This window comes from Protomyctophum parallelum, assembly GCF_964188405.1.
Source record: "Protomyctophum parallelum genome assembly, chromosome: 4".
In the NCBI taxonomy this organism is placed as follows: domain Eukaryota; kingdom Metazoa; phylum Chordata; class Actinopteri; order Myctophiformes; family Myctophidae; genus Protomyctophum; species Protomyctophum parallelum.
Genome location: NC_139700.1, coordinates 4,385,023 through 4,398,561, shown reverse-complemented (window position 1 = coordinate 4,398,561; position 13,539 = coordinate 4,385,023). Strand labels below are relative to the sequence as shown.

Genomic DNA, 13,539 nt, shown 5'->3' with positions numbered 1-13,539 from the left:
CATCCATCCATCAATAAATAAACTACTCAATAAATAGACCTGCATTCCAAAGTAGTAAGACCATGTTTGTTCCACTGGTGGAAAATAGACAGGCGTGATCATAAGGCGGTGAAATATACACATTTTTGAGACAAAGTTCTGCGAGCAAGAGAGATTAACAGTCCTTATTTTCACTATACATTATACCATATCCAAGGAGTTCACTATGTTGTTCACGTAGATTTGTACCAGTCTTAGGTCATATTAATCATTTAAGTAAGAGCTTGTATCACCATCCTTCAAGCTAAGTCACATTTTGGGGAAACCTCCAATTCCATATTGATGCACATGATCTGCTGGTTAGTCTACTGTACCATCATTTAAAAAAAAAAAGTGAAAACACTAATTAATTACACAAGGAATTTGCTTATTACAGTAAATCATCCATCCTTTCATTCAATCATCCAATCATTCAAACATCCATCCATTCATTTTGAAGGACTATACTTCACTTTAGATATTAATGAATCACTACTGAATTGCCAAATTGTTGCATTAAAAAAATCCTAAGCAAGTTTTATTGTAGTCTTGTCAGAGTTGTGTAAAAGTATACATCATGTTTTGTAGTCGTGTAAGCCAGACACTATTCCACAATCTCAAATGCTATATACTGTAGTCTGGAACTACACGTACAGTACCTCCCGATGTCAGAGAAATCTGTTTGTCATTTCCGTTCTTTTTAGGACATCTTTAGGTGTTATTTTTTCATTTCCATTTATGCTAATAAGCAAGCTATATACTGTATGCTTAGATTATTTTGATTTATATCAGGATATATTTACGTGACTGTAAAGACTAAATGGAAGTGGGGAGGAGTCTTCACTTTTGCTTTATCACTTGCTCATGGAAAGAGCTTCCGTGCTCTGTGTTGTTTTTGATGTGACTGTGCAGACGAATATCCTTCGGGACAATAAAGATTATTATTATTATTATTATTACCCTTATGAGCCCCCTACCACATGTATAAAAAGCACTTTTTGGCCAAAAAGGGATTGTTTTTCCACCCAAAAAAAAAACAACCTTTTGTTACTCCACTGCGCCCTCTACCGATATAGCCAAGAGAAAAATCTCATAGACAAGATTTTCCTTCCGGAGAAAAAAAATCCCTTTCTGGCCAAAAGGTGCATTTTTATATGTGGTGGGGGTCTCAGAGTGCGTCCACTAAGGAATGTAGGCTTTCTAATTACAAACCGCCTTTGTATTGGTGAGTAGGTAAAACAAAAAAAAGGTTTTTTATATTTACGCTACAGACGAGAGGCTGGTCTGCATTTATGCAAGCGTAGGAAGAGAACAGTTCCATAGCTCTAATGAAGGCATTAGAGCTATGGACCAGAGCTAGCTTAGGGTTCACTTTTTGTAGCTTCATTGCGGAGCGCAGTCAAACCACAGTAGTAAACGGGATCCCACGTTATGGGATAAGAGACACTCCGCAGAATACTTCCCTGACAAGTGACAACTTGTCAACATCTTTATTGCATTTTATCCTTAATGGTGTATAAATGTATGTATTTTCTGTAACATTGTCAATAAGCAAATCAGTCAATCAATCCCGTGACATAGGATCCTTTTTACTATGTTCTTGATTTGACTTTTAGCAGCTGTCCAGGAAATCTACATTTTTATAGTGCCGGCACTATGATATGGACATTCAAGGAAGTTTCTCTCTATTAGTGGTCATGAAAATGTCAGCTTTCTTGTTCCACAGACATCAAATGAAGATGCTTAGTCCAGTCTATAGTGCAGCATTCTCAAGATACATAAGTTTCACCTAGGTGTCTTCCGGGTAAATGTAATTTGTTGCCTCATGCATAAGAAATGATAATTGCCTCATGACGGTGGAAATAGTATGGTAGTGATTGATCCAAAGTGTAATATTACCAGAGGGGCCAAGAGATTAAAATATGGCTGTCAGCAGCTGTAAATAGTGACTTGACAACTAATGCTGGATTTATATACTCCATAGTACAATGTATGCATTGTTAGCAATTAAACAATACCGCTTCTGCTATAGGGGGCGCACTTGGAAGGTTTCGGCTTTTGGTGACTAGTTTTTGAATTTTGGCGTGGTGTTAGGTATGGGTATAGCCTGACCTAAGCAGAGACATTTCTGGCCTAGATGGGAGGGTCGCGCCTCAGAAAAGCGCGCACCCTGATTGGATCTCATCGATCTGTCCGTCACCCCCGGCCCCTCCTCTCCCCCCTAGTGCAGCGCTACGTCACATCATTTAGAGCGACGCCCACCTGGAAGGGTTGACTCCCACTTTTAGACTGGTTCAGCCCACGGCTTTTTCCAGGCTTTCATCTTTCGCGCAGACGAAATGAAAGCCTGGTTATCGAGGCTAGGTATGGGTATAATGATTTAAAAAAGCTGTGCAAACGTATTGGGAGCGTCCCCTAGTGGTCTGTTTACACAGACTCAAATATTAGACACTTATAGGTATGGTTGAAAACCAAATTAATTGATAAAAGAGATTGATAAAAGAATGCATTCTGTTACTATTGGGTGTGCTAAATAACATACTCAAATGTTAGGAAAAACGAACAACCAGAAAGGCATCGTTTTCAAGATGGCGTCCATGGTGGCTAAAATGATAAAAAATGTAAAAAAATCATAACAATTATGCACTTGGTAACTACTTTTTGAATTTTGTCATGGTGTTAGGTATGGGCATAAGGTTTTCAAAAACCCTCGCAAACTAATTTGGCTCGCCCCCTAGTGGTCGGTTTGCAATGAAACCACTAGTAATTGTGATACCTTAAAATTGGAATTACATTTCACTACCTTATATTGAATGCCTGCAAAAGAATCAGTAAAAGAATAAACAATAGCAAAAAAAACTTAAATACTAAACTGTACTTACAATCAACCTAATGTCACTGGCATTCAAGGTAGAATATAATGGTAAAGTGCTTGGGGAAAACGTGACAATAATCAGACCTTCCCCTGGTAATACGAACACATGGACTGGACTGCCTGGTTCTGATCACCTTGAAGATGGATGGACACAGCTGCTCCTCTGCAGCTCTTCCAACAGACCTGGAGTGGTTTCCTGCAGGCGCGATCGATGGATAAGTTAGTCCACTGGTTCCCAACCTTTTTAGACTGAAGTACCACCTCAGAAACGATTTGGCTCTGCAAGTACCACCATGATAACTGATGTTAAAATACAGGAGCGTATATACCTGCCCTTTTTGTTCCATTCCTAAGCCAATAATGCTGCTGCTCTGACAGAACTCTGTCTAATCACTACAACTGATGATATTTCTAATGTGATTAATCCATTCTCAAATCTTCTATTAACGGCTAGGTGTGCTGCCATGCTCATTTTCAGCACGGCTGGATAGTCTATTTCAACCAATTGCGAATAACTACCTGTATAGTAATATAAATATTTCATTCCACTTTTGTCTTTTTTCTCCATTTTTGGGTGACTCCTCTGTGTAGCACCAGGGGGGGGGGGGGGGGGGGCTCAAGTACCAGTGGTTGGGAAACCTCTGGTTAGTCCCCTGGTTCCTAAACACTGGTTCGGGAGTCGGGACCCATTTGTGGGTCGCGGACAATTTTTTATGGGTCCCTTTATTTTTGCTTTAGTTTCCTAGATTTCGTTTTTAATTATTATTTAAAAAGAAAAAACATTTCCAAAAAAAATAAACTAATGTTCATGAATTAAAACCAAAATTCAATGATTTCTTTGAGTCATTTCATGGAGAAATCAAGAAATTCCATCAATTAGAAAACAAATGATTAAGAAGTAGTGAAAAGATATCCGATCTACAAGCTCACATTGTGGTGCGAAGCGACGCGCTGTGAGCTTGTAAATCTGCTATTTTCACTATAGTTTGGGTCCTGGCCGCGGGCAAACGTCTAATTTCTTTTTTGGGGGTCTTGAGCTAAAACGTTTGGGAACCACTGAGTCAGTCAGTCAGTCTAAAAAAAACAACAGAAACATCCAGTTCCTCCATAGAGCTGGGGAGGTTTCAAACAGGTTGATTAATTAGTCAGTCAAATCATTTATAAATAGATCGATAGAAGAGTGGCTTGGCTGCTGGTTTCCCCCAAAACAAAAAATGTCCTCAACGGGCTACAAAAAGGGCTCAAACGTCCTGTCTTCGACCAGGGAGTACGACAGGTTCCTCAGCTCCCCGGGATGAGAGATGGTCTTGTAACCCAGTAGGTCCAGAAGGGGCTGGCATACTGTCTGCGTGTAGACCACAATGTCAAAGGACAGCTTCTGCCTCCAGCTCTCCGCGTTGGCCGCCGAGTCCCGGACCGTGCCGTACTTCTGCCGGGCCGACAGGTCACTGCTGCCCCGGGTGTTGTTGAGGATCCACTCCACCACGCCGTGTTCAACGGAGAGACCCAGGAAGTCAAACAACTCCCTGGTCCTCCGGAGAGGAGACTTGGCCAAGTCCTCATATCTGGAGGAGTGAAGACAAGGACGAGAGGAGAAACAAGCTAAGCTCACATAATACAACGTCACAATGATACATATCATCATGTTTTCATATTGCAATAGATCGTGGATTCGTGGGCCATTATAAATATATTGTGACACCTTTATATATATTTCCGTTTGGAGCGTCCCGATAGCCAAGTGGTTACAGTCTTTTTGCCCCGCTTCCCTTAGGCAGGAAGTTGCATTCCCTAAAGACTGTGGAAGACCCAACAGCTTTTTTCCCCACGGCTATCGGGCTCCTCAATGCATCCTCCCTCCATCCTCACTCAGAGTAAGATGGACTTGACTTGTGCTCTGAACTGACCTGAACACTTGAACTGTCTGCACTTTATATTCATTCATTATTCATGGCACTGCATGTTGCAACATTGCATGTTGTTTTTGCAATGTCTTGTCCTGCTTTGCACTCCTAATGTTGTAACACTCTGTACAGTAGCTGTCCACCAAACCTAACATGTTTACATGTCATGGCAATAAAGGCTTCTGATTCTGATTCAGTTATAGGACGCAATATGCACAAAATGTCATTCATGTCCCTCTCAACTGTCATAATGAAGGAATTTGAAAAGAAATATATAAAAGAAAAAAATAGCATCTGCGTCCGCTGGCCGAGAGGTCCAGGCGCTTGCCACAAATAGGCTCTGGCCTTGACAGCGCGTCGCGTGTTCGAGTCCCATTCATGACGACCATTGCTGCGTGTCTCTCCCCTTCTCTCTCGCTCTCTCCTGTCTATCTTCACTTGAAACTATCAATAACCCATTCTGACCTGAGATCAGATTTAAAAATTGTCTATTACATCCTGACAGTTTCATTATTAACCCATTCTGACCTGAGATCAGATTAAAAAAATGTCAGTCGTTCTTCGATTTTTCAAAAATAGCAGACCTACAAGCTGCCACTCGGTGGCGCGATACGAGCTTGTAGATCTGCTATTTTTCAATAGCTAAAGCATAACATGATGCCAACACCAAAATGGGTGCCCGGTCAGAATGGGATAAAGGCAGAAAAGCCAAAAACTCATCTTTAAAAATAAATAATAATAATAATAATAGCATCTGACTACATACAGCCCAACAATAAATAACATTCTTAACATTCGTAGTCAACCAAACAATGTATGTACGTATGTGAACAACCATCATACATCATGTATAGCTGCATATAGCATAACTAGCATGTATCCAAAAATAGGCAACGAGAAGGCAATACAAGGAATGAGGAGTGTTGGCGGTGTGGTGGAGTCTGGAGAGGTGAGATTTCAGACTGCGGCGGAAAATGGGGAGTGAGTCTGCTAGTCGTGACTGAGGGGGAGGAGGGTGTCCTTCTATACACCGCGCGGGGAGCCAGAAGGGAGAAGGAGGAACGATTGGAGCAGTGGCCAGGAAAGGGAGGGACACAGACGTCCTTTACTCGGCCGCCACTTCTTATTTATTATCCATTGAATTAAATTAATTCTCCTGTCAGCTAATGTTCACACAGGCTGAAGGGTATTTAACCCATTCTGACCGGGCACCCATTTTGGTGTCAGCATCATGTTATGCTTTAGCTATTTAAAAATAGCAGATCTACAAGCTCATATCGCGCCACCGAGTGGCGCGATACGAGCTTGTAGGTCTGCTATTTTTTGAAAAATCGAAGAGCGACTGACATTTTTAGAATCTGATCTCAGGTCAGAATGTGTTAAGTCACACATGCGACATGACACGCCCCTTGCTGTCCTCTCAGTCAATGCTAGCTTCACCCCTCTATCCATCCCTCCTCCACTGTCACCAGTGTCGGGGGGGTAGGGGGTATATTCTCTGGAAATAAAATGTCATGTACAGGATGGATGGACGACGTATAAGCTGTCCGAGCACGGAAATAGCGTTTTTTTTCACTGTCACTGTTGCGCAGCCACACATTTGAAATGTTTATTTATGTCCACATAATGAGAAGTACAGGAATACCTTGTACAAAGGACATAAACACTGCCAGTGCAGTTTGACAGTGGGAGAGCAGCCAGTTACAACGTGCATGGACGGCAAAACATCGTTACATACAGTACAGCTGACATGTCGGACACAGGGCAGCAGAGACACACACACACACACACACACGCGCACAAGTACAAGTACAGCACCACTCAGTTCAGATGGGTCTGATTTCTTAGGATGACCAGAGGCCCGATATTTCATTATTTGGGCCATCCCATCTGGATGTCCTTAAAGGTTTTATGACATTCATTTTCATTTCTTTTTCTTTTTCTTTTTTCTTTTAGGTTTTATGACCTCAATTACACCCAAAAAACCTGAACTTTGAACATTCAGTGGATTTTCTGTGGTCTGAAGTTTTCTTTGGGGTTTTTTGGGCCTTTTGAGCTACAATGAAAACAGGCAACACAGTGAAACAGTGACATCTGCTGGCAAATCCCATTGACATAATTATATGGGATTTGCAGTAAGTGATGTCACTTACTGCCGGCAAATCAGAGCACCTGTTTGAGCCAGAAAACCCCAGATCACAGAAAATCTACTGAATGTTAAAAGTTCATGTTTTTTGGGTGCAATTGAGATTAGAAAACCTAAAAAAAACAAGAACAATTCCAAAACCTTTTTTTTAAAGGAGAATTCCATGCTAGAATGCTTTCTTATCTTTCTTACCTTTCTTTGTAGTTGTTACGTCCCCACCAAAGAGGTCCAGGTGTTTTTTTGTGCAAAAACTCCTTATTGGCTATTTTCCCTACCATAAGCCCTCAATGAATTGCATTGCATTGAATGGGAATTGAATGGGGCTATGGGGTGTTATGCTAATTCACTTATTTCCATCGAAAGAAGTAGTAAAGTGTGCCGCTTGGGATATTATTTACATTATGAAGAGAGCATATATACAAAGAAATTATAATTTTGAGCGATGGAAATAAGCAAATTAGCACAACACCCCATAGCCCCATTCAATTCAATGCAATTCATTTAGGGCTTATGGTAGGGGAAATAGCCAATAAGGAGCTTTTGCACAAAATAACACCTGGACCTCTTTGGTGGGGACGTAACAACTACAAAGAAAGGTAAGAAAGCCTTTTAGTATGGAATTCTCCTTTAATGTCACAGTCCCTTTAACATACCGCCCGCCCCCTGTGACGCCCCCTTCTCACCTGAGCAGCAGGTACCTGCCCCTCAGCCACTCGGGTCTGGCCAGGCCAGCCGACACGGAGCTGAGGAAGTCCTCACAGACCATGTTGATCTGGCCCAGGTCCAGGTTGTAGGGCCTGCGCCCCGTGGCTCTCCACAGACGCCACAGCCTGTAGGTGTCCCTGAATGTCTCTATGCGAGACGCCAATATGCCCCGCGGGTCCCGGACCAGCTGGATCACCTGTGAATGACAACCGACGACCAAATCATCATGGTCATCATAACCATTGGAGCCCCACCCACTTACGCCAAAGCTCCACTGCAACCATCGGGTGTCCGTCAGCGTCAACGCAGGGAATGTTCCCTTTTAACACATTCAGGACGGGAACCCCTTTTGGTGTTTTTAAGCATTGTTTTGCCCCCACAGTGTAGTGGTCATGTTTAACCCATTCTGACCTGAGATCAGATTCATACGAGGTTTCCACTGGACACACGCTGGTCTGACGAACCCATTCTGACCTGAGATCAGATTCTAAAAATGTCAGTCGTTCTTCGATTTTTTTCAAAAATAGCAGACCTACAAGCTCGTATCGCGCCACTCGGTGGCGCGATATGAGCTTGTAGATCTGCTATTTTTCAATAGCTAAAGCATAACATGATGCTGACACCAAAATGGGTGCCTGGTCAGAATGGGTTAATTAGCACCTACCCCAGTGTTTCTTATTTCGATGATTGCCTTGTGCTTACAATTCGGTACAATATATATTTCAGCTGTGCTTGTTGTTACAGTAATTTGAAAAATGTTTGTATTTTGTTGTTACAGTAATTTGGAAATGTTTGTATTTTGTTGTTACAGTTTCACAAATTGACCAGTAAAACTTTTCATAAAGACAACACCTTCTCTGTGGAGTTTGTTGGGAAATGTTTAGCTGGTGGGATATCTGGTGGCATCCTCAGCTAGTGAGGCCTACACAAGCATTATGTTATACTTAAGCTATTGAAAAATAGCAGATCTACAAGCTCATAGCGTGAATATATATTCTTTCAGAGAACGTTTTTACCCCCCCCCCCCCCCCCCCCCCCCCCTCCCCTGGTCTTAGGTGGGATGCAATGGCATCCTTGCTGCTACTAAGTGGCGGTAAACAATTTAGTTAAATAGTCTTTCTTCCTGGGTTTCCGAGGCTAGTTAAATAGTGAAATTATTTAAATAGTCATTTTGGCAACAACAACCCTGGTCTGTCTTGTGGTGCGATTCCCATAAATCAGTTTGAAACTAAAATAAAAAGATCGAAAATGAGGAGGACCACCACTTTTCAACCGATCTTCGTAAAATTGGTCCTCACTAATGATCATGATAAAATAGCAAAAGCTTTTTCCTACTCAGTCTGTGTCTCGTAGGAGGGCTGTGGGCAGTTCTGAATCCCTTCCGCCAGTGGGATGGGGGAATCCAAGCTAATAGAAACTGCAGGTTTTCTATTCCTGAAAAGTTGCAATGCAATATTGGAAGCCATTGTTCTTCTCATGATAACCTAAAACCTTATTTAGAAAGACATCTGCCTAACGATGATGTCACTGGTGGATGGGTTTCTGAACTGCCCACCCTCCCATGAGACACAGACAGAGTAGAAGACAATTGTGGCATTTTATCACGAACATTAGTGAGGACCAATTATATGAAGGGGTGATGCAGGTCACCGGGTAGATTAAATTACTTTGAACTCATTGAACTCCATCCTCCAAAAATTCAGTTTAATCCTGTACCCTTGAATCCCCATAATCATCAAGAACCTATTATGACAAATTGGAAAAATGTGAAAGCCTGATTTTTCCTTCGTCATAATGATGTCATGCTGAGAAAAAATCTACATGCTCTCAATTTCGTCAATGCGACACATCGACTATTTGTTTTGCCGCACGACGTAAAACAACTATAAATTGAAGACATCTATTTGTCCACGTATGGACACATTTGGACACAGTTTGGCCCAAAATAGGGACACCAGCCTCAATGTGATTAAATATTAGTGATGTGATTGTTGTTGCCACACGTTCCTCTCGTTTCTAGTCCCTCCCCTGCACGACATCATGTAGGGGCATCTCCCTCAGCCAGGTGTGGCTGATCTCAATCAGCCCAGCTGCTCCACAATCACCATCAACAGAAGCTGCCAATATGAGCTGCTGAGAACCGGTGAGATGGGTGAGTATACGATTCTACAAATGACTTCTAAATCCTGACAGTTTTCTGAAAAACAAACGTTTCTATGTCAGTGGTTGTCAAACTATTTCATGTCAAGGACCCTTAGAATTATATGTAATTGGCTGCCGACCCCCATCTCAAAATATGTTCTGCTCTGAAAGAATATATATATTCAAAGGTTTGCGCCACATTTTCACGATTTTTCAAAAACAGCAGATCTACGAGTTCATAGTGCGGCACTCTCGGTGCCGAGCTATGAGCTTGTAGATCTAGCATTACATAATGCTTAAAACACAAAAAGGGCACTGGTTGAAAAGAAAACTAAAGTTGTCCTTTAACGTTGAGGGAATACATTTCCTTTTTGCCTGACTCCGATTCTCTGTGTCTTTGTCTTTGGGGTCCCTAGGGGCACATTTGGCTACGTTAGCACTGGTCGAGTGCAACAGTGATGAGAAGCAATCTGCATTTTAAGTCAGTAATTATACTGGGGGAGCATGTGTGAAACCGAGGCATCAGAGCCTCTGTGGTACATGCCCTAACCACTTGACTATCAGGTTTTCCACAAAGGTGTTAATTGATGCTAAAGTGTAGAATACATGAATACATTTCCCCCTTCAATTTCACTACAAGTAGAAGGCAACACACACACCAATTGCCTTGTCTCTTCTCTTGATGCAAGGATTGAAATCCCCAAAGGTCCAATTCCCCAAGAATAAAGTCAATTCAAGGTCTACAACCGCCAGAGTAATATGCGTGTGCGGGGAAGCGTATCGTCTGTGTGCCAACCTGCGTCTGAGGTGTTAGTGGTTGGTGTTCAATCGATATCAAGTGCATTGATTGGCCCATCGAGCCATCCGTCAACAAGTGAGCCAGTCTCTCACTCACTGAGCAGATGTAAAATGGATGGATGAAAGAATGACTCACAGATCAGTCAAACAGCCAAACGGAGACCGGTCAATACAACAGCTTGACGGATAGAAATATCACCTGATCGGTCCATCTTCCGTATAAGTAAGCTGTTCTAACCATCAAAGTCTGTTTTTTTTGTCTCCACCAGCCTAGTATAGCCTGGAACTCACCTATGCTTTTTATGGCATAGGCAGCTCCCGGCCGGATCCGCCGGGAGAAACGATGCGCAGCTGCGCGACATGAGACTAATTACTTAGAGCGACGGAGTGTGTGTGTCAATTTAACAAAGGTGCAGACGATCAGAAATCAGCAGAGAGTGAGCAATGTTTGCGTTACTCTATGCCGAATTGAAGTGGACTCAGAGTAGACCCAGACTTTTCTTTTCTCCCTGGAAATAAAAACGTCTGGGTTTCCGACGGCTACCAGCCTAGAGGGCCAGGGAAATACTTTTGCCCTGTATTTTTAACATCTGCCGGTTATGAGGCCGATTTTGGCAAAACACATTTCTGTACATTACTCGTACACATTTTATCAATACATAGTCATGTGATCGACACAGATCTGTCCGCTTTCCCATATTCCATCCCGATTGGCTAAGATCGCCTGCCAAAGTTTGCAGGATTTGGTCCATTTTGAAAATTTCTCAAATCTTGAAGAATTCCCACTAGGCTGAGGAAGAAATGCCATTTAAAAACATTCATATATTAGCCCCATGATGGCGCTATAACAGGCCAGTTCATGTTTTCATCTATATCTACACCCATCTGTGTACAACTATGTATGCACACTACTAAACATTATAAATACACTGTTACGTGTTTTCTTTTAAATAATAATACATATTACTCCAAACATCACAAACGCTATTGTCCTGGTGGAGACCTGTGCCAGAAGCCGAGGTCTTTTTCTATCTCTATTGGACGGAGAAAAGGGAACCGGCTGGTTGTCTATACCTTCAGGTTGAGTCGTGGATCCTCCACGAGAGCTCTCAGGTCGCTGACGTGAGGAATCCGGACCGTCTTGATGGCTAAGTGACGTCTCTCCCTGCACGCCTCGGCGGCCAGCGACACGTTCAGCGGCCCGCAGCGCTTCACACACTCCCCTTCGTCCCCCAGCACCAGGGCCTGCTCCAGGGAACCCAGGGGGGCTTCGCATACCGGCGGGGAGCACAAAGCCTTGCCTGCGGAATGGAAGGGTTTATTATGAATACAAAGCAAAATGGACATACACAGGTCGATTTGTTTGTTATTTTTGCTGTGAGACAATTCACGTTTGCAAATGCTATTCTGTTATATTGGATCTTTAAATTTCCATTCCACTTTGATAGAAAGCAGTCAGATGTAAACATTATTCGAGGGGGGAGTGGAGGAGAGCATGAGAGCGAAGCTACTGAAATATCTTCCTTACTGGCTCCTCTTCTAAACAGCTTGTCAGTGGAGTGGTTGGCAGGGTGCGGCCGGATGTAGCTCTCCAGGCTGTTGAGGTGACAGTGGTAGAGCGACCTCAGTAGGTCCCTGGCCGCTCCCAGCATCACCCTCCTCTCCGCCGGGTTCCGGCTGTGGGCCAGGCGAGGGAGCAGGGCCGACTGGACGTGGTACAGAGGCTCAAACAGGTAGAAGACCTGAAGCAGAGAGGGATCGGGGAGCAAATCAAGTCGAGTTGATTCACGGAGCACTTTTAACCCATTCTGACCCGAGATCAGATTCACACGAGGTTTCCGCCGGACACACACTGTGTCTGACGAACCCATTCTGACCTGAGATCAGATTCTAGAAATGTCAGTCGTTCTTCGATTTTTTTCAAAAATAGCAGACCTACAAGCTCGTATCGCGCCACTCGGTGGCGCGATATGAGCTTGTAGATCTGCTATTTTTCAATAGCTAAAGCATAACATGATGCCGACACCAAAATGGGTGCCCGGTCAGAATGCGTTAAAAACAGCCTATACTGACCAAAGTGCTTGGCGATATCGGAAAGTGAACAAAATGCTGTGTACAGCATGTGTGTTAAATTTGTATATACATTCATAAGGAAAGGCATGGGCCACCAATAAATAATCAAACCTCAGGGTGCTGGTTGAAGAGCTGCCCCACGAAAGAGGACCCGCTCCTGGTCGTGGCCAGGATCAGAACGTGCACCCTTCTGCTCGCATTGTAGGGCGGCGTGGGGAACGAGGAGGAGGAGGAGGATGTGACGGGCTCCTCGGCGCAGCCCTGATCTAAACCCTCCAGCATCTCTTGTCCTGCAGGCCCTCCCTGCAGGGCCCCGACCCCACAGTTGGCGGCGGGGCCATTAGGGGCCAAATCCCGCCCTGCAGGGCCCCCCCGCCGGAAGCACAGTGAGCTGAAGGGCTTGGCGGAGAAGGTACGAATGGCCGTGTACTGGATGGCTATCGAGGCCAACGCTAACAGCACCATGGACTTCCAGGAACATTGCATGGTGAGCGGACAGCCTCATCGAGACGCCACAACGGGACTGTCTGTGAAGAGGAAGAGAGGGCAAATATGGAGGTCTGGAGAGACGGGAGAGATACATGGGGGCTTGATGTTATAACATGTGAGATTAATTGACTCATATCATATCTATGAAATTCTGTACAAATGTTGTTAATCCATTCTGACCGGGCACCCATTTTGGTGTCGGCATCATGTTATGCTTTAGCTATTTAAAAATAGCAGATCTACAAGCTCATATCGCGCCACCGAGTGGCGCGATACGAGCTTGTAGGTCTGCTATTTTTGAAAAATCGAAGAGCGACTGACATTTTTAGAATCTGATCTCAGGTCAGAATGGGTTCATCAGACCAGTGTGTGTCCGGCGGAAACCTCGT

The 13,539-nt window shown here is 43.6% G+C and overlaps 1 protein-coding gene across 1 annotated transcript; it reads right to left on the bottom strand.

Moving 5' to 3' along the window:
• Positions 1–4,121: 4,121 nt before the first annotated feature.
• LOC310856964 (carbohydrate sulfotransferase 1-like) lies at positions 4,122–13,147 on the bottom strand (the record flags this gene model as incomplete). The annotated part of the gene is made up of 5 exons (XM_083762549.1): positions 4,122–4,458; positions 7,627–7,844; positions 11,663–11,889; positions 12,117–12,330; positions 12,773–13,147. 5 exons carry the CDS (start codon positions 13,145–13,147, stop codon positions 4,122–4,124), a joined length of 1,371 nt encoding a protein of 456 aa, XP_083618675.1.
• Between the last annotated feature and the right edge of the window lie 392 nt (positions 13,148–13,539).